Raw genomic sequence first — 22,384 nt, 5'->3', positions numbered from 1 at the left:
TTAAATTGAACTTTTGGCAATGAAGGGGTATTTATTAGTTGAAAATTTGAAGCATTTATATAAGATGTTTGTAAGAGCTTCTCTCTATACATCTTTCGAATAAAATCCATTTGCAAGTTGAGGTCAAATGTATGTCAAGAACAATTGGAATAAATAGATTTGTTTGGCCGAAAAAACAAGATGAGTATTGGTATGATAATCTAGACATATTATGCACAAGATATTTGCCTGTACCTATATCAAAACGGGCATTTTCTATTCAAGAAAAAGACGCTCTTACTGCTCAAAGCTATTTATGTTAAAAGATACACATTTTTGTATTAAATTAAAAATAAATATGTTCAAAAACTATCTTGGTGTGAAAAGATTAAATAAATAAATATTAAAAAACGCCATAACGTACTAACTTCGAACGATTATATTTCCAAAAATAATAGGAGTGACACCGATTTTTTTTTGTGCAAATGTTAGACAAACATGTTTGTTATCAACCAAATTTAGTATCAGATCTCTGCTATGAGGGCGACAGTTGTAGTTAGATTTTAAATATTTGTGTTTTTGTGAAATTTATCGAATAAAAGTTAAAATATCTTTTGGCGCCTTTATAGTGACAGCGATTTTTGATACATATTTTTGATGTATGTAAGTGTGGCTAGAAAATGATATAAAAATGTTGGTGTCATCATGAAGGCGCTTTGAGAAAATTGGCCTTGAAGATAGAAAAAAATTCATTTTCGGTCATTTTTAAACGGAGTTTGTGGACGTCGCCCTCGTAGTGTCACCGATTTGACAGCTGTAACAGTATCTAACAAGACCATATAGTAATATGGAATTAAAAAATCCATGTCATTATAAGGGCGCTTCAAGCAACAAGCACATTAAAATCTGCAAATGTGAAAAATCAGCAAAAATGTGCCACGCCCCCTAAACAAAAAAAAATTGTTTTCTCAAAAACAGTGAATCAGACAAAGCTCAAATTTCGGATTTACATTACATTCATAATAAGAAACAACGTATGTGAAAATAAAGAAAATTAAAAATCCCAACAATCACAACCTGCCTGATCCTTACAGACAATGGCTCTTAAGTAGGAAATAAGGATTCCCTGGGGGTCCTCATTTTTTTTCAAAGCAAATAAGGCTCAACTAACTACTTTTTAAAGTGCATAGAAACTTGAGAATTCGTATATGTATAGCTTAAAAAACACAACAATTGAAAATTGAAATGTACAAAACTTACAGACACTTATATATGAGACAGTTCAAATTTTTATTCAACATAAATCTGATAGGAAAAAAAAGCAGATATAAAGAAAACGATTATGTGAAATTGATTATTGAAACACATACCTGTTTACTATTTGCATTTTCTTGTTTAGTGGAAATATTTGGATGTAGGTTGAAGTCAGGAGCAAAATACTCAAAGTATTCTAAAAAAAAATGCATACATACCCTAGTTAAGCAATCTTTATAAGAAAAAAATGTTTTCTTACTTATAAACAAAGAACAATGTTAAAAAAAAAAAAAACAATTCCAAACCGCATCATGAAAAATTAATTACCTATGTTTTAATATATAACTTAAAGTTTATACAAAATATAGCTTGAAATTACCTAGACTGAAAATTTTTAAGAAAATAAAGTTTTTAATTAAGTTTATGATTAATTTTAAAAACAAAGATTTGGGGGGGGTTACAGCTTTTAACTTTTAAATTCAAACTTAGAGCAAACTGCTCATTTTAATGACTTTTCTTGAAACTCAAAAAATCAATCACATAAATGATTTTTTATTTGCTCCCCCCCCCCTTCCCCCCACATATCTATTAGTAGAATGATACAAGTTGAGAATTAAAAAATGTAATGAACCTTTTGAGAGAAGTCAAAATGTTTCCTCTTCATTTGTTGACTCATTATAGTGCATTTATTTATTTTTATTTATTTTCCTTTTTACGTCCATCTTCTAATCTGTACTTAGAGAAACAAAATTATTTATGTATTTTTATGAGTATAGAGCTCGTTGCAATTGCTTTCAATACTGCAACATACCTTTCACTAATCTAGATTTTTGTTGTAAATACGTCTAAGTCAAGAGCAGAAAGAATAAGAGTGTAGTGTGAGAGAAAACGTGAAAAAGTACAAGCAAAGTGACAGTTCAGAATGTAAAAAGAAAAAAAAAAGAAGATACAGAATTCCCACTTCTATTGTGTGCCTTTACAACATACAAATAAAACAGTAATAATAATAAAGAGAGTGGAAAACAACTAGCTATATTATATCTCAACAGTTACAAAAATACGCCATTTTCAAGAAAATGTGCTTCTGACAGTAATTATGCCATCATACAATTTGCATTTCCACTTTTCCATTAGTTTCAGCACTCTATTCTTTTTTTTTTTAATTATTTAGAATAAAATCTGCAAATACTAAAATATTATTTTAATGTTATACAATAGAAGACCGTTATAATGCACACCTTGGGGCATCATACAAGTTTTTGAGTTATATAAATCATTTCACAAATTTTGAAACTAATTCTCTGGATATATATATATATATGTATCAGCACTTCAGAATGAGTTTTACCTGCAATGAGTATTAAAGCACTAATATTACAGCAGTTAGTTATTCATAAATAAATATTTCACATTCAAAAGAAAGTAAATTATCCTTTTTTCTGCTAGCTTTATTCTTTGCATAACAGCTGCATTTGCAAGAGCCATCTGGTATTTTCTGTTTACTGTGAGTACTAATTTTCATTTAAAAGCTTTAAATTAAGATGGAAAGATGAAAAACTGTTTCAAAATTTAATATGCCTTACAATTCTTATGTTTGCAAAGTAAAACAGAGGGATATTTTAAACTTCAAAACCTATTGTTTACTTCTGTAAAATTGTGCCTTTTATAGATAATTGTGTTACATAGGTTGGCGTTATAAAGGTATTTTACCATTGTAAGGTATATTACCATTATAAGGAATGTCACTGCCTATAGTTTCATCAAGTAAAAGAGAAGTTTCATAAGTCCAGCACCTTGATACATTTCGAACAGTGTAACCTCCCCCACCAAGAACAAGAAGAGGTACATTCAGTTCTTTAACAAACTTCACACACTCCCTAAAACAAAACATACTGACTTTAACACAAATTAAACAAGATGTGTACCCAAATAATGTCGCACTAATTGAATTGAGAACATTTATAATTGTGCATACAGGTAGCATCATTTAGTTTTAAAAACATTATCTTTACAACCAGCCTTAACAAATGGAAGTGAGGGCTGGGCTCTCACTAATTTGAAAGAGAACAAATTGATGGTTAAGCAATAAATAAATATCTTTCTACAGAGGAATAACGGGAAATATTCAACGTCGTTTAGTTTGAAGGAAAATGATAAAAATAATTTTTGGTGTTGTCAATGAAAATAACAGGTGGAACAAAAAGTTAAAATCATAAAAGCTCTGTTGTTGTTGTTGTCATGTGCCAGCTAGGCTGGTAATTTTGGGTGCTCTGCTTCACTTTTTCAACTGTACCTTAATTTGGTGAGAAGTCCGACTTCCACAGCACACACATGCCATAAGGACCCCTTTATAGGGTAGGCAACAATTCACAGAATAACAACACATTCACACAAAGAATGGAGAAGGACAGGAGAGAGAAAGTACGTCCATGCCCGAGCCAGGATTCAAACCAGAACCTTACCGTCACAGTCAGACTAGACAAGGCAGGAGGCATAAAAGCTCTGTTAAAATTGTAAAAACAGCAATAAGAATTGAAGCCATGTCCTTTGATTTTACAAAGAAATCCTCTTTTAATGCTAAAAAAGAGACTAATGAAAGGACTCGGATAAGCTTTTGTTGAATTTATAAAACCATAAGTTTTAAATAAATACAGTATGTTTTAGATTTAAGCTAAAACTGAAACTATAAAGATGACATCAATTTTCAATATTTAGATTCTGGTCAAGAAGTAAATGAATAAAGGTGTGTAAAAAATTTGCTACTTTTGCTAGGTTCTAATGAGATCACTTTAATTGAGGCAAACCTAACCTGGCAGCGTCTCATATAAATTCATGGTGCATATTGACATAGAAATTTTTAGGAGGCCTGCCGAAAACCAAAATGTTTAAAAATGAAAGCAAGTTTTCAGTACTATCGGCTCCTAGAGGATTACAAAATTTAGAGGGAATTAAGCCAATGCTTTGAGCATATGCTTAAGAAGCTTGTGCATGCCCAGCAGAATGGGGGGAGAAGGATCATAAGTTATGCAAATAATTTAAGAAGAGAGGATCGAAGGAATTGAAGAAACACAAAAAAAAAGCAATCTGAATTAATGCTGCCGTGGGTAGATAAAGGGCAGTAACTGCAAATTTTTAATTTTTCATATTTTTGCACTTTTGTCACCTGTTGTAGGTTAGCTTTATTGTACAAGCTTGCTTATTTGGTTTCGCTGAAAAAAAGAAATATGTCTCACTTCAACAATTCCCTAATGTTAGTATTGAATCCAGCACACATTTCTTCATTATCTCGAAAACTCAATTCTGCAGATTCTACCGTTTACCTGCCCACGGCAGAATATATCCATGCAGTTTACTGTTAAAATTATGATTTGTTTTTTAAGTATTTCATAAATGTTTCACAAGAGGTCTATGCAGCTCTGCTAATTGAGGCTGAAGTTTTGAATGCAACTCATTTTATATTTAGAACAATATTTTAAAACAATAATCCTTCTTAAAATAAATAAATGATCCAAATCAATATATTTTTTTTTGAAAAAGCCACTTGATTTAAATAAAGTTGATTTAAATCAACGAACCAAACTTACAATCCTTAAGAAATACAGTTGGGCGATTCTCAAAAAAAATGTCCTGTGCGTAACGCTAAGTTTCTTATTTTATTCACGTAACTATTAATTAAATATGGAATTAACTGTTATGCTTTAGCATGTATTATTCCACAACAGCATTATTTTTTGAAAGCTAAATAAAAAACTTAAGTGTTACGCAGGGGACATTTTTTCGACAATGGCCCAGTTGTCACTTGATTTCACAAACTATTACGGATCATACAAAAAGCTCTTAAATCCAAAAGTCAAAAAAAAAAAAAAACTCTTGCTTCAATAGAAAACATTTTGGGACATATAAACTGCCTTTTAACTCCTGAGTGCTCAGAAATCAGAGATTCATTGAAAAAGCATAGAATGGTAAAGCCAGTGTCAACACTGTACTATACAATGCATAATTAATAATAAGAAAATACTGTTACCCATGACCTCTTGTACTCAAATTAAAACATCCCAGTCTGTCACCAGCTAATGAATCAGATCCACACTAAAGACACCAAAAATGAGATAAGAAATTGGATTAGAAATACAATGTGTATATTCAACTACAAATACAAATACAAAAGTGAAGACCAGCAACAGGCTCTGAGCCGAGCTAGACTGGCCCTAGTCAATTTACAATCCCCAGTGAAGATCAATGGCCCTCTTAAAACTATCTATTCCCTTGCTCATTACCACCTCATTCGGTAAGCTGCTCCAAGGTTCCACTACCCTGCTAAAATAATAATTTTTCCTAATACCCATGTTAGCCTGAGATTTAAATAGCTTAAAACAGTGACCCCTTGTCCTGTTTTCAGTGCTAAACTTTAGCCCCGTAACATCTTTCATTTTAATAAATTTAAACAACTGAATCATGTCCCCCTCGGTCTCTTCTTTGCTTAAGACTGTACATTTTTAGCATTCTAAGCCTGGAATTGTAGTCTAAGTGAGAAAGTCCATTTATTAGCCTTGTAGCCCGCCTTTGAACCCTTTCCAATATTACGACTGTACTTCAATTAAATTAAAAAATATAATCAGCTATTAATAACAAACACCTGATTTCTTTTACTTCCACTTAAGTAAATTTTTCTTCATAAAGTTTTCATATTTTATTTTAATTCTTGAAAGAAAAAAACAATTGATTTTTAAGAAAATAGTTCATGCTTCACATTTTTAGACAAGTTGATTGTTAAAATTTCTAGTGCACAGAATTTCAGGCTCTTGTCCCCCCCCCCCCCCCCCCATTAAAATTTCACGAGAAAGTGTGAATATTAACAATTCATATTTCAATATTGAATTTTCATTTATTACTTTTTTAATTTGAATCCATCAGAAATATCAACATAGGCAAATTATTTTGGCGAGGAAAAATTTTGAAGAAACAGTTTTGTTTCAATTACACAACCCTGCAAATTGAAGTTTTGGAAAAATGCAAAATAAGTAATATTTCTTTAGCAGTTAAGATGGACAAGCAGTAAATTACCACACTTACGTCAAGGGTAAGGCAGAACTGCAAGCAATGTATATATACCGACAGCCTGGTTATGACACATAGAGACTGCAATTTCGCACTTGTAATATCAGTCTGAAATAGTCAAATTGACTATTCGAGACTAATGAGTCTATATAACAGGGAAAAAACTGCAGTTTCCAGATGTCATGACTGGGCTGTTGGTATAATGCATGCAGTTAAGATGAAGTTCAAAAGCTGATAGCATTAAATGATGCAGTTAGTGATCATAAGAAAAAGCAATAGTTTTGACATTGAAATGAATCGAGTAAATCAGGGTTGTTCTGATAAAAATAAGCAATTTGTAATATGAACTATAAACTATCAAAGGGACCTCTGGCCCTCAAACTATGAAGGACTGTGTGCCAGGCGCCTTGCCTTCAGGAGACAATACAATAGATGGTGGTGCCATCTATGGACAGTTCGAGAATTCAGAACCAGGCCAGGAGCCGAATAACTTTCTGGTCTGGCACCCCAGAGGTATCGTTTCACTTGGAGGACATTGTGACCACGAGCAGTTCATACAAAGCGAATAAAAAGACTACTGTAATTTGATCCAAGTGTGTCCAAAATATTAAACAATGATCTGTTTTCAGTGATTTAAATTACTGGAAGAAAACACTTAATTTGAAAAAAAGAAAAAAAAAGAAACTTATAAATATTTTGTACATAACTATAATTTGAGAGCGCCATTTTTAATTCACAGCACATTTGAAAACATTTAAGATTTTTTTGAAATCAGCTTAGAAATATAATCAAAATTTCAAGCAATATAATTACCTGCAAAACAATGCAAGTAGGTTGATAAAACTCCATTACTGCTTGAATGACAGGCTTAAAAACTTGAAAATAACCTGTAAAAGTTAACAGTATACACTATGCACTACTATCAAGGTAAGTCAGTTAACTATAAAAAAAAAAAAAAACACACAAACTTTCTAAATATTATACAGGGTTTGCATAAAAGAATATCCAGGTTTTAAAATTTTACATTTCATAAACTATTGTACTTACTACTATAAATGATATATAAAAATAAAGATAAACTGTTTTTTTTTTTTTTTTTTTTTTTGAAACTACGTAACAACTAAAACGTGCAGGTTCCACCCTAGCACCTTCCTTCCTTCCTTCTGGAGGCGGTTTTTTGGTCCAAACAGTCCTTACACATGTGTTAACTACAGTATTAGGATTGGTAACAATATTAAAACCAAGGTTTTCAGGGGATGTCCCCCCACACTCCCACACACACACACACTTTGCTGCGACATGACTTTACCCAACGCTGGATTGGCCGTGCAGGTGATGATGACTTACCATGAATGGGTTGGCCAGCCAGATCCCCTAATCTAACTCCATGTGATTTTTTTATGAAGTTTCATCAAGGACTGTTCATACACCAACATTACCTACAACATTGCAAGAACTGAAAGATCACACATTTGTAGCATTTACGAAAAATTGACAGTGAAACACTCGAAAGCATATGTTAGATGTGTGTTGCATTACGAAAGATGCACACATTGAACATTTGTGCGTCAAAAAGAAACTTGGACAGTTAATCTTTATGTTTATGTATTATCATAAATAATACCAAGTGTAATAGTTTATGAAATAAAAATTTTTAAAACCGTGATATTCTCTTATGCAAACCATGTATAATTGCATAAGAAGTAATAGATTTAACCCTAAGACAAACACTGAAATGAACTTGTAACTCAAAACTATAAATCTAAACTTAAAATGATTACAAACATAAAGCAGTTTTCTTGATGGTAAGGAATCCAAAAAAAAAAAAAAAAAAAAATTGAAACCAACCTCAGTAACAAGAAAATTATTTAACTACATTTTGTGAAGGAGTAAAATGTAGTTTTTGATTTATCTAAGTTTCAGGAAAACATTTAACTAGCAGAGGATAATGTTTTCCATGAAAATCAAAACCAAAATTGACAAACATTAAGAAACTATTTTTCATTTTGCATTTCATACTTTAAAAAAAAAATAGAATTATGTTGTGCATTACATACTTTTGCTCATTTTTAATTAATTTAAACATATTATCACACTATAATGTAATCATATCCGAAGTTCATTGCATTATACCATTTAAATAACTATAAAGGAAGGGGAGGCTTTTTTTTTTCTTTTATGCCCTCTTCAAGTAACAAATAGTACTCAGATTTCTTTATTTTGGGTTCACAATTTTTATTTTTTAAACAAATACAAGTCCAAGAATTAGAAAAATTAATAGTCTTTTAATAGTTTCATAACTTTGCGAGACTGTTCACAACACAACAGCCAAAGTCAAAATAATTACCATGTAAAATGTCTTTATATAACAAATAAAATTGTAATACAATTGATTAACTCACATAAAAAAAAATTCTTCAATTATTTATTAAAAAAAGACACACACACACACAAAATAGAAAATAAATAAAAGTTCAGAGAATAGGCAAATTAGAACTAAACCTCAAATATTATTGTCCATAAACCCATAGCGTAAAACATTTCAAATTGAGGCAAAAAGTTTTCCTGATATAAAAGAAAAAGTGTAGAAATCCTGTAAGCTCAATAAACAAGCTGATGTGTGCATCAATGACTTCCTTTTACGTCAATTTAATTATAATAGTGCCTTGGAGTAAGCAAAGAAACTTTAAATATTTTTACCCCATGTTTGTTGTGAACCGAAGCAAAAAAAAACGTTTTATACAGATTAATTTTCCAAATATTGGACATTTTAATGTGATTCAATGGTTAACTCTCTAAATATTGCCAATAGTGGCCAAAATGAAACCAGAAAAATAAGTAAATAAATAATAAAATTTTTTGAAAATTTCCAAATTTGTCACCAAGTAGGCAAAAAAACTTGGCGACCAAAAGCTTGGCGATATATCGTCAAGTGTTTGCTAAATTATAACACCACTTCAGTTTGCATTGAAATTAACAACGAGTTTCCCCCAAAAAGATGTAAAAGAACCCCTTTGAAATATCCGAATGCAACCAAAAAGGGAGGTGCACAGCACAACTAGACGCCACTAGGAGTCTACGTACCAAATTTCAACTTTTTAGAACATACCGTTTTTTAGTTATACGAGATTCATACGCACATACACACATACGCACATACAGACGTCACGAGAAAACTGGTTGTAATTCATTCGGGGGTTGTCAAAATGGATATTTTCTGTGCTTATACGTTCTTAGGCATACATGTGGTCGGGTTGAAAAAAAAAATTAAATATTCATTCGGGGGCGAGCAAAATGGAAATTAAGGCCGATTTTTTGTTGAAAATTGTTTCACGGATACAATACTTCCTTTACTTTGTAAAAGGAAGTAATAATATGACTAAAAGAATCTTGAAAAATAAAATTATAGCTTCTTCCTTTAATTCTGAAAGCAGCTTTCAATATTTTTATTTATTTTGTAAGAACTAAAAGTTTAAATAGTAAATGAATAAAAAATAAGACTAACACAAAAATAATAAAACATCTAAGCTACTATTATTTAAAACATATCGAAATAATTACTTTGATCATCAATCCCTTCTTTTAATGGAACATTAACTGAATAATAACGACCACTCTCAGCCCCTATTTCATACATATCACCTAAAAGAATTGTGAAAAAAACTTCTATTAATATTCTGGAGAAAACAAAACAAACTATTCAACATAGTAATGAAGCATTTCAAAGCACAAAAAAACCTGAAAATAAAACTTTAATGCATAAAAGAATGATCTAGAAACATGAGATTCATATTTAGCATACACTAAGATCAGGGGCAGATAATAACTACATATTTGAAAGGGAACATGCAAAAGAATATCCCCCCCCCCCCCCAACACACACACACACAGGAATGAACATACAATTTTTGGGTACGTAAAATTTCTGAAACTGCTTGGGTGTCAATGAAAAGCACTAAATTGACCAAGAATCAAGTCCCTAATAGCAGGGTTGCCAACTGCTCCACATTTTGTGCAGCTGCTCCGCAAAAATTGCAAAACTCCACGACTCCACAAAGAAGGTAGCTTGCTCCGCATTTCCCGGCCAAACATTTTCAAGCTTATATTTTTCTTTTATAATGTCAAACATGTAAACATGGGAAATTAAAGGTGCTTATACTCAAAGATTGAAGTAGTGTTTAACGCGGTTTCATTAATTTAAAAATAATTATTTTTCATAGTGCTTAAAAAATGATTATTAAAGCTCTAAAACAATTATAGTTAAGTGATTTTAGTTATTTTTATTTAAAATACCCAACTGCTCCGCAAAATTTGTAATTGCTTCTCAAAATCACTACAGATGCTCCTCATATTGTTCTTCCATGGTTGGCAACCCTGCTAATAGGCATAAATATTACAAATTAATTTCGTAAGCAATGAAAAGAAGTAGTATTTCAAATACAGTAGAACTCTCTTATAACGAGCGTGAAGGGACCACGATATTTGCTTGTTATAACCGAGTGCTCGTAAAAAACGGGTTCGTGAAAAAAAATCATGTAAAAATTTATACATGATTGCTTTGTTAATTTTATATTTCTGTACAGTACCAAAGAAGTTAGTTATTTGATTTGAATTGTCTTATTGTATATTTCTTCTTATTGTTTTCGAGGAATGTGGGGGGTCTGAAAAATATCGCCATTAGCATCAGTGCCTTTAAAATAGTTAAGAATTTTTTCTGCACTTAAAGAGTGTAACTGCGTATGTCGAGTGCTATTTAACCTCAAATTCTTCACATTTGTTGATATAATAGTCACTTTTAATTTTTATTTTTTAATTATTTATTTTTTCGCTCTCGACTTTCAGCTACAATATCCTAGGAAATGATAATATTTTCTACAACAAATACATAATTTTCAAATGCTCCTCTACTTCTCAAATTTTGAATAAAGGGCCGTGTCATCACTTGTTCTCACGATTTATGTTTTATCTCTTAACTTTCAGTTAAATTTAAATTGTTAATGAGTTTTTCCAAAAATAGAGAAATCTTTTCAGAAGAGAAAATAAATAGACATTTTATAAATTACAAAAATATTTGCTTGCTTTAAGCGGGGATTGCTTGTTAAAATCAAGCTTTGTACCCAAAGACATAACATTGTACCAATCACATTTTTTTGGTTGGTACAATGTTAAGTCTATGGGAACACCTGAGTGTTAAGTCTATGGGAAAAACTCGATTTCCTCGCTAAATCTGAGTTTTCGTTGAAACAGGGCTTACTATAAGAGAGTTTGACTTCCAAAAATTAACAAATTGAAAAAACTACTGAAATTGTTCATATTTTGCTCATACAGTGTTTGAACACAATGTGGATGGAAACTATTGTTGATGGCTTAGGGAGGAGGGATCCGTTCCTGACTTAAATATGGAAAACCTTTTTCAACGTAAGCTTAAAGAAAATTCATATTATTCTAGACCAGCGTTTCTTAATTTCGTTTAACAGTGGAACCCTTTATAATGCTCACTTTTTATCGGTAACCCTTTTTTTTGTCAATAGTTTGCAGTGACATCAATAGGATTCTGTTTTGGAAGGGGCTCAGGTTTTTACCTCAAAAAAAAAGAAAGAAAAACTTCTCATATTAACTGTTTGCCAATGCCAACTATTGATAACTGCTAGTTTGTATTTGTTATTGTAAAATACTAATACACTCCTATCTGTGATTCAAAGTGTTTTAAAAGGGATACATAACCTCAGAGTTTGTGCATGAGCATTAGGGTGGAACGAAAAAAACAAAATTTTTATTTTCGAATTGTAATAGTGCAGAAAAGTTGCGATTGGTGAAGACTTACAAAACAAAACAAAAATTTTTAAAATCGGGTAATATATCCCGATCTCGCAACGAGCCTAAAAATTTGAAAAAATGGAAAATGTCATGTGTTCTTAGAGATTTTTTAAAAAATTTTCTCCAACGTTTCTTTTTAATACTCTAAGACGGAAAAGTTACGATTGGTGAAGCCTTCAGAAATTTAAAAAAAACATATTGAAATCAAATAATACCTTCTGATCCAGGAACAAGCATGAAAAGTAAAAAAAAAGGGAGAATTTCATCTTTTCTTAGTGATTAAAAATAAAATTGTTCTTGTTGTTTTTTTTCCCCGGTGTTACAGGGAAAAGCCTTTTTAAAAACCCTATATTACACATAAACATTAATTTATTTCTTGACTATTGTCACGACACTCGTTAAGCATTTATGAAAATGGAATCATTTAACTTTAAAAACACGTAAGGGAACTTGCATCTTTCATTCCCATTCCGGAATGTTCCCTCTATTTGGTCTTGATAAGATTAAACTCGTAACCTTCGGAAGCTCATGTAATTCACGTGCTGGGAAAGTCACGTAGAACTTTCCAATCAATTAAGGAATGTTTGGATTATATACACGTGTAACTCGCCGCACCCTACACGTAATCAAGGCGAAGTTGAAAGTTCGGGAAAGATTGAGGTGACAAGGGTCGCTTTTCTGGGAATAAAACTCCACGTATTCAAATTAGAAGGGAGATTCCATTCCAGTTTTTCCGAGAGAGAGAGGGAGAGGCTGAACTACGCTGGAGAAATGCAGCGGCTTGAAAATATGGGTGAGTAAATCTCCATCAGCTATTCCCCCTTAACTTTAAACTTTAAATTGAATTGTGAGACCAACATATGCACACTCATGTCCTGCCCTATTTGTCCAAATAAAGTATTTATTTAAAAACTATACGATCGGCCTATTTCCTTGCTAGTTCCAAACACCAAACCTCAAGATGGGGCGACGTGACAACTTGGTGCCGTGTTCGACAATTTGCCCCATAAGGGACAACTTGGTTCCGAACAAACAAACAATTGTCAATTAATCCTGTAACGGACACTTTCTGCCGTTATGAACACATGTGCATGTGGTGTTTTCACTTTTCAATATAATTTTGAACAGTTAGACAATTTGAAAAATTGCTATGTGTCAACTAAAATCTTTTTGAGTTTCTCTTATGGTTTTCTTTTGTTATTTGTGTATGTGTTAAAAGTTTGTTTAGATCGTTCTGAAATGCATATTTATTTCCCCTCGCACAAGTTTTTTAAGTGAGTTTTCGGTACTTTTCCTTCTTAAATTGTGAATTTCAATTATGCCAGACACGCCAGAACAGAACCAGGTTCCCGGAATGGAACAAAACCCTATTCTACCTAATCCAAATAAGATAGCCGGATATCAAAGTTTAGTAACTATTTTTGACGGAGAAATTTTTACTAATGTGGAGTATTTTGTCAAAAACTTAGAGGATATTGGGAAAATTGCACGATGGAATGATTCTGAACTTATCGCAGTTTTGAAAAGTAAATTAAAGGGTCCAGCTTTACAGTTTTTCATGAACGATTAGTTACTTCTCGCATAAACTTAAACCTCACGAGAAAAAATGGCCCGCTATACAACTCGAAGCTTACGCAATTCTACTCGCTATTCGACATTATAAAATGTATCTGTTTGGAAGGAAATTTAAAATTATTTCCGATTGTAAATCTTTGAATTATCTAGTTAAGTTGGAGTCGCCGGCAAATCGTCTTTCTCGTTGGCTTCTTGAATTGTCGAATTATGATTTTGACTTTGAGTATATTAAGGGATCCGAGAATTTCTTGGGAGACCTTCTCTCAAGGGATATCACAGAATCAATTAATGTAGTTAAAGTTGATGTACCAGATTTGGAAACAATTAAACAGGAGCAGAGGAATGACCCCTCCTTAAGAAATATAATTGATTACTTAGAAGATAAAACATCTGATTGTAAGGTCCAAACTGATAATTATTTTATGGATGATGGAATTCTAAAACATTTATCACCTCGGAGTAAACACGCAGTTCGCGATGACCTTCTTGAACAAATAGTTATTCCAAAAAAACTCATTCCGTACATTTTGGAAGGTTCTGAAACAGTGCATTTCGCATTTTCAAAAAATTATCGTTCGTTAAAAGAAAAGTATTTTTGGAAAAACATGTTCCGTGACATAAAGAATTTTTCTACAAGCTGCAAGTTATGCATTGAACGAAAAGGTTTTAGGCTAACAAAGTCACCTATACAAAATTTCACGATTCCATCACAACCGATGGCTCGTATAAGTTGCGATATTCTTGGTCCGCTTCCGCTGTCCGAGCAAGGAAACAAATATGTACTTACGGTAATTGATCATTTTTCTAAGTACTCTGTCCTTTTTGCCCTCAAAGATATTAGAGCTGAAACTATAGCTCCAAAACTTATGGAGGTTATTGTTACTTTTGGTGTACCACAAGCTATATTATCCGATCTTGGGTCAAATTTCCAAAGTAAATTATTTACAGAATTAGCAAAAAAATTGCAAATTAATAAACTTAAAACGACGCCATTTCACCCGCAAACTAATGGCCAGAGTGAATCTATCAACTTGCCCCTGAAAGCAAGCTTAACATGTCTCGCAGACAAAGTTAGCAACTGGGATACATATCTGAGTTACTACAATTTCATCTATAACAACTCATACCACGATACGACCCACGAGAAACCGTCATTTTTGATGTTCAATCGCGACATTAACCTGCCTTTCCACCAACTAGAGCAGTCACCAAACATGCATTATTTTCCTTGCGATAATTACATTCAAGAAAATCTAGCGAAAATGCGATACGTATATCGTAATGTGTATAAAAACTTGGAAGATTACGCGGAAAAACAAGCTCAGGTTCGAAGTCGCATTGCAGTATCTAAATCCTTTGTGCCAGGTCAAAATGTATATTTACATACCCCAGCAGCAACCCAGAAAACCGGTCGGGCGTTAGCAAAAAAATTTACAGGTCCTTACAGAGTGGTTGAAAAACATTCCGATTTAAATTACTCCATTCTGGATCCTAAGAAACCCTATGCGAAGCCAACTCGTGTTCACGTCGATCGCATGTTTGCTTTCGTCGAAAGAAGGCAAGACCTTCAATTACCAATAGAAAAAGACAAATCATTACAAACTACCCACTCCCAATCGCAAAGTTCGCCCGGAAATCCGAATCGAGAAGCGCATCATCCTACTTTCTATTCTGAAACCGAAAGCGATACTGAAGATTGCGTCTTGTTTACTTATCCTCAGCCTACCATCCAACCGCACCCTGTGCAACCCGCCGCAACCCAAAGCGATAACAGCCCAATTCCGCAAAAACTTACTTCTCCCGATAGTGGAACAGGAGAATCAAGCACTTCGGAGACCGCCCGGATAGAAAAGAGTGAAATCGTCGATAATTCAACAAGTTTGAATTCGGAAACAGAACCCCGTTATCCACTGCGCTCCCGTTTAAACAGAAACGTCGCGAATCAAACAACCAGCGCTCCTAATGCATCCATTTCAAATAGAATACTTAATTGGGCAATGAATACGTCCCCAAACTCTGATAAGGGGTTGATAGATAAAGTGGCAGATGCTCTGTCTAATTCTTTAGCTGCGAATCTTGGAAACAATACTGATCAACAAATTAATAATATTGTATACAAACCGCAGAAAACTCGAATTTTCGTAAATAGCAGTTTGTCTGTTTAATTCACTACCCATTGCTCAAATATTACAGATTTCCTGTACATCGTATCATCATTTCACTAGTAGCAGTTTAGTTTACTTTCTTTTGTGTGTATTTTTTTTTTCTCTCTCTCTCCCGTCTTATCTCGTACCGAGCAAGGTGAGTCGACCGCCTTGTACTGTACGTTATCCAGCCTGAGCTTTAATTCTGGTGGGTCGCGCGGGCGCGCTTATCTCTTCTTTGGCACAGTTCTTGATAACACATAGTAAAGAGAGAGAGGGAGGAAAAAACTTTTTTTTTTTTCATGAACTAATCAAAACAGTTTCTCGACTAAACTAAACCTGAGAAAAAAAAATAGAGAATGAATTTTGTTGGTGTTTTTTTTTATATTGAAAAAAAAAAAAATGAGTAGCTAAATTAATGAGAGAAGGAAAAAAAAAGCCTTAAGAGATCTCAATGGATGAGCCTCACTTACAGCAATGCTTTTTGAATGATAATGAGATAGCTTTTCGGCCAAGATGCGCCATTCTTTCCAAATCGCGGATCAGACTAGGAAGTTGCGCTTGGCGCTTATTAGCGTCGATACACATATAGAAATATATATATGTATATTAACAGTTTTTTTTATAAGCATCTTGGTTTGCAAAAATGAATTATGAGGAAAATTAATATCTCAGAAGAGAAAAAAAAAAAAAAAAACTTATGTCCTTCTTTTTTTCGATGGAGACACTCCCCGTATCTTTCTTTCCGCAGAATTCCTACTACTATGGATTCTAGTCCTCACCGTCGCCGATGCCGTTCGCATTTGCAGCAGACCCCCTGGACAAGCAGCCCTGGTCTGCAGAAATGCCACGTCCGCAGAACTAGCAGATATCGATCTGCCTCAAGATGCATGCACTGCTCACCGCTGCAGAAGGTGCACCGTGGTCAAAAGAACATTACTGTACACCGAGGGGAGCCTCAGCCAGCCGTCACAGTTTTTCGACCGGCCCACGGAAACAAAGGGCAACTTAACAGTTTTCAGATGCGCCGCCACATCGGAAGGGAACGATGAAACCTGTGATTGTGCTACAAACTGCACCGGCACAACAGAATTCTGCGCAGTTTATCCGGCATGTGACGCATCTGCGTCATGTAAATGCAAAATCGAAACAGTTAACTACGCATTTTCCCACCTATCTCCTAAACGGTACCAAGAAAATCCGATCCTTGTAACTTTTGACTCATGCCTTTTCCAAAAGCCCACTTTTTCGCCCAGACACCTATTAGAATTTGAAAGTGCAACATTTAGTAATCACAACCTATCCATACATTACAATGATCCCATTGTCACGGTTCCAGGACCTGGGAAACTACTTGTCCGTATTTCAGGAAATGAACTGATAGTTAATATTAAAGATGACTTTAATATAATCCTACCACCTGAGTTTGTTTCCTATAAAACTAAGCTAACAATAATTTTTATTTCCGAAACCGGAAAAGCAGTAAGCGGAGAAGTCCTGCTCGAGGGCAAAACCATTTGCCGCTCTACGAACTGTTTTTTTTGTAGAGAATTCTTTTTTCAAGTACAGTGCTGGCCATCATATCTAGCATACACCCTGTACATTGGGCTGCTATTTTTAGGTCTTGTAGCCTTACTCCTGTTACGATATGCCATCCGAGGACTTGTATCTCTTTTAAAACTTTTTGCTGCAATTTTTATTTTTATATTCAAATTCATTAGGGCGATTTTTAGAATTTGCCTATTATGTGGTGCTCTTATTGGCTCAAAATTTCACGAACACTTTCATACCTTATATGCACATTTGGAGGAGCACGCCCCCGCAGCGAGACGTAACGTCTCTTTACTCGTCATCTTTTCTTTACTCGCCGTGGTTACTGCAGACTGCACCAGTCATTCGATTGTAGTTTCCAACATCGAAAACTGCAAATCCTTGGATGACCAACAACTATGCAAACTCTCTACTACAGCAGCTGTGACATTAAAATCCCTCAATTACGAAACGTGCCTTTGGTTTCAAGATAAACAAAAAAAAACTTATTCAGTTTAAAAATAAAACTGATATCGGCACAGTGCTCCTTTTCATCCAAGAGGGAATATTTTACATTCCCTGTCCAGGCACGAACAATTTCGCAATTAGCTTGTCCCCAAAATTATTACTGTGCATGGGGCGAACACTGTAAAGCGGGGAAAGATTTTGCCGCCTTAACAGAGGAAAGCCTTAGCTACCCTGGAGCTAACTTTTGCCATCCTTCCAGTGTTGGCAGCGGCTGTACCATTATCTCTCGAATGGGATGTCTTTTTTACCGCGTGTACTACATCCCGGACCTCCTTCATTCCTACGAGGTCCGTACCATTTCGGGACACCGCTGTTCTTACACGATTTCGGTGGAGCGATCGTTCAACAATTCAGTCGAATTATTGACTCTGCGTTCAACCGCCCACACGTCAGATGGCATTCACATGGAAGTCCAAGGGGCCTTACACCAACCTCAACTGCACCTGAGTGAGTCTCTAGTACTTAGAGTAGGAGACACATCCGAAGCCTACCTAGTGCCAACAAGCCCACGAAATATGCCTATAGCAGGTTTGATAGGACAAGTGCAGGCAAACGTCAGTTATTCTACTGATTTCCTCACGGCTCCATCGCTCACAGAGTGCGACTTCTTTGAAACAACTCTACGTTGCCGCAATAAACCTGATTACCTGCAGGTTCTCTACACTACAAAGGATAGGGCCTTGCCAATTGCTCGCTCTATGCATCTCCTTTCAATGCAGAAAGGACAATTAACGTCCAATTTATTATCAACCGCACCCGTAATTGTGCACTTGCATTTCACGGACTACAAAATTCTCCTGCAGACTTCAGATGTGTGTCCAAAATTGTCAGACGACAAAGTAAACACAAAAGGTTGCTATCAGTGTAACATTTTAAGTGAACTGTCCATTACCGCCCACTCAACGTGCCAGAAAGGAACGGTCACTGTAGAATTTCAAATTCTTACTCTTTTTACACAGACTTTAATTTTGGAAACTGAGCCAAAGGAATTCATTATAAAGTTTCAAGCCATGGTTCAATGTTATGACGAAAAAATTTGTCTCGTATCTCATAACATGAAAACCTGTAAACTGGTTTCTTTTTGTCTTAACGAACCAAGCATTGAACTAATTAAATTTAATACCTCTTATACAACTTCAATTCTTCATGAGGATTCCTTGGGCTCAGGATTTTTTAATTTGTTTACCATGCCGACTTTAAATGGCATTTTTTTTTCAATGAAAATGCTTGGAGCATTTCTTTTAATCATTTGTCTTAGTATAACTGTGTTCTCAACTTGTTTAACGTGTTGCCGTAAATAGTGCTACTATATTATATTTATTTATTTTTAATTTTATTTATTTATTTATTTTTTTTTCTTCACTTTTTTTTTTCTCTCTCTCATAAAACTTTTTTTTTTCCTTTATTGGAACTTTCGGAATTTGAGAAAAGGGAAAAAAAAGCAATATATTCTTGCATTTAATGAACTTACTTTTATGCATGATGTTCTGGGAACAAGAACGTGGATATTGTCCATTTTAAAGAGAAGAGAAGGGGAAGAGAAAAAAAAAAAAAAACTCCCATTTCCTTTATTTTATTTATTTTTTTTGCTCTCTTTTTCCCGCAGTGTTTTTTCTGTGAAGTATTGAATTCAAATACAATTTATTTTTTTTCATTGATAGTTAATACTTCTTTTGTTTATATAGATACATATTTTTTTTTATTCATTATTATTATTACTATTTTTTTTTTAACCTTTCCCTTGGATGGAATTTGTTTGTGTGTTTTATAATTATACAAGTTTTATTTATGTCATTATGTGCATTTTATCTTTTCACTATTCATTACAATTGTTTCACCCATTCTGATGTACATAGCTGATGGAGTTCCGCCACCTTTTTTTGTTTTACCTTGTGTCAACGATTGTTTTTTTTTTACCTTTTTTTTTTCCATGGTTATTGCGGAGATGTCACGACACTCGTTAAGCATTTATGAAAATGGAATCATTTAACTTTAAAAACACGTAAGGGAACTTGCATCTTTCATTCCCATTCCGGAATGTTCCCTCTATTTGGTCTTGATAAGATTAAACTCGTAACCTTCGGAAGCTCATGTAATTCACGTGCTGGGAAAGTCACGTAGAACTTTCCAATCAATTAAGGAATGTTTGGATTATATACACGTGTAACTCGCCGCACCCTACACGTAATCAAGGCGAAGTTGAAAGTTCGGGAAAGATTGAGGTGACAAGGGTCGCTTTTCTGGGAATAAAACTCCACGTATTCAAATTAGAAGGGAGATTCCATTCCAGTTTTTCCGAGAGAGAGAGGGAGAGGCTGAACTACGCTGGAGAAATGCAGCGGCTTGAAAATATGGGTGAGTAAATCTCCATCAGCTATTCCCCCTTAACTTTAAACTTTAAATTGAATTGTGAGACCAACATATGCACACTCATGTCCTGCCCTATTTGTCCAAATAAAGTATTTATTTAAAAACTATACGATCGGCCTATTTCCTTGCTAGTTCCAAACACCAAACCTCAAGATGGGGCGACGTGACACTATGCAAAACTACCATTCTTTACAACAATGAAACATTTTCAAATAATAAAACGTTATACAATATTTACCAAATTTACAATCCAGTATAAAAGTCTTATTGTTTTAAGTGTTAGTTGTTGAAGCTAATTTATAATCAGATTTTTTGGAAAATTTGGGCATAATTGATCTGGATTTCAATGTTGCTCTTAAGTAGCCATCTCTTGATTTAAATCCACACTCTTTGAGTGAAGCCTCCGTCACTAGCTTCACACATCTTTCGACAGCTTGCGTATGGCAGGGGAATAGTTTCATATCCCAGTCGGGTATAGTGCCTGTTGCAATAAGATTTTCAATGTCTTTGTTAGGAACTTTTCGAAGAAAAGGTGGAGAAGATAGCTTTGTCGTGTTCCAATTAATAATCTCTGTGTAACCTTCTGCTTCGAAATTTAGAGATGGAATGACAAAGTTTCTAATGCTTTTGCCTTTAGAAACAGATTCTCTGGCTTTTAAGACGTTTTTAAAGTTCTCTTATGTGCCTCCTTTCATCAAACACCATTGCCATTAATAAGTTTTCGGGATGCGCAAAGAAAGAGTTTCTTTCAATGATAGAGTAAATTACTTGTTTTAGATTGTCAGGTAAGTATCGACAGGTTTGAGTTGTTCTATAAACATGAATGGCACCGTCTGTGAAATTTTTGCGGTTCTTTATTTCGCTAATGGGGCGTATTAGATGCATACACTGTACTAAGCGGCATAAACAAATATGAGTATCGCGGGATTAAAGGGCCATGTGGACAATTTACAGGCAGGCTCTAGTACTAAAATATCCCATTTGTTTTATAAACAAACGTTCTTCCATTAGTATTTCATACCGAACTTATGAGGATCGTTAAACTAAAAGAAAAAAAAAGCTGAAAAAGGGCTTAAAGTTTACATTTTTTCAAACATGTAGGTTCGTTGCGCGATCGGAAGATATTGTTTTATTTCAAAAAGATATTTTTTTTTCGCTTTGAAGTCTTTACTAAACGTAACTTCTCCGTTCTGTAGCCTGAAAAAGTACATTGATCAAAAAATGTTAAAAATTCGGAAAAATCCTGAAATTCTCAACTTTTTCGATTTTTTAGGCTTGGTTCTGGATCAGAAGGTATTATTCGATTTAATTTTTTTATTTTTTTATTTCTGAAGGTTTCACCAATCGTAACTTTTCCGTCTTACAGCCCTAAAAAGAAACATAAAACAAAATTTTTTAAAAATCACTAAGAAAACACGAAATTTTCCATTTTTTCAAGGCCAATATTCAGGCTCGTTGCGGGATCGGAAGATATTATCCGATTTTAAAAATCTTTGTCTTGTTTTGTAAGTCTTCACCAATCGCAACTTTTCCGCACTATTACGATTCGAAAATAAAAACTTTGTTTTTTTCGTTCCACCCTAATGAGCATATGTACAATTATTGCTGTGTTTCTCGTGTTGATTTTTTTTCGTATCGTTGTGTTTATATTGTGCAAGAATTATTAAAATATTTTCTCAGTCAGGAAAAGAGATACTGATGCGTTTTAAATGCAATAGTGTCAATAAGTCACTTAAATTTACATAAAAAAGGTTTTGAACCTTAAATATTAAAATGATTCCTATTTTTTCAACATTTTTTTAGCTATTTATAATTTAGACTGTTTACTGCGTGCTGACATCATACAGTAGACCATTTAGATGCTATTGACCAGTACTGCTCCTTAAATTGGTCCTAACTCATTAAATGTTGAAATTGTCCTTGTCCCTGCTACCAGATACTGGAAAAGTGGCTAGTATAAAGAGCATATTATTTGAAATTGATGTCAAAATCGTAATTTTAGGCAATATTTGGTTGTGTTAAGGAAAGAGGTTGGGGTTCCCTCTTGAAAGTTTTTCAACATTAAGGTCCCTTTTGAACCATCTCTGGGGGGGGGGGGGGGTCAATAGCTTATTCCGGAAAATTTTCCA

General features: G+C 33.9%; 1 protein-coding gene across 1 annotated transcript in view; it reads right to left on the bottom strand.

Moving 5' to 3' along the window:
• The window catches only part of LOC129226441 (histone deacetylase 3-like), a 49,437-nt gene that overhangs the window by 11,795 nt on the left and 15,258 nt on the right, over positions 1 to 22,384 (bottom strand). Inside the window, exons 8-12 of the mRNA XM_054861043.1 lie at positions 9,853 to 9,933; positions 7,105 to 7,178; positions 5,258 to 5,322; positions 2,962 to 3,110; positions 1,350 to 1,429 (exon numbers count right to left, since the gene is read on the bottom strand). Coding sequence (XP_054717018.1) covers positions 1,350 to 1,429; positions 2,962 to 3,110; positions 5,258 to 5,322; positions 7,105 to 7,178; positions 9,853 to 9,933 — 449 coding nt within the window. The remainder of the gene's footprint in view (positions 1 to 1,349; positions 1,430 to 2,961; positions 3,111 to 5,257; positions 5,323 to 7,104; positions 7,179 to 9,852; positions 9,934 to 22,384) is intronic.

Source organism: Uloborus diversus, chromosome 7 (assembly GCF_026930045.1).
Source record: "Uloborus diversus isolate 005 chromosome 7, Udiv.v.3.1, whole genome shotgun sequence".
Lineage (NCBI taxonomy): Eukaryota > Metazoa > Arthropoda > Arachnida > Araneae > Uloboridae > Uloborus > Uloborus diversus.
This window is presented reverse-complemented; position numbering and strand designations above follow the sequence as displayed.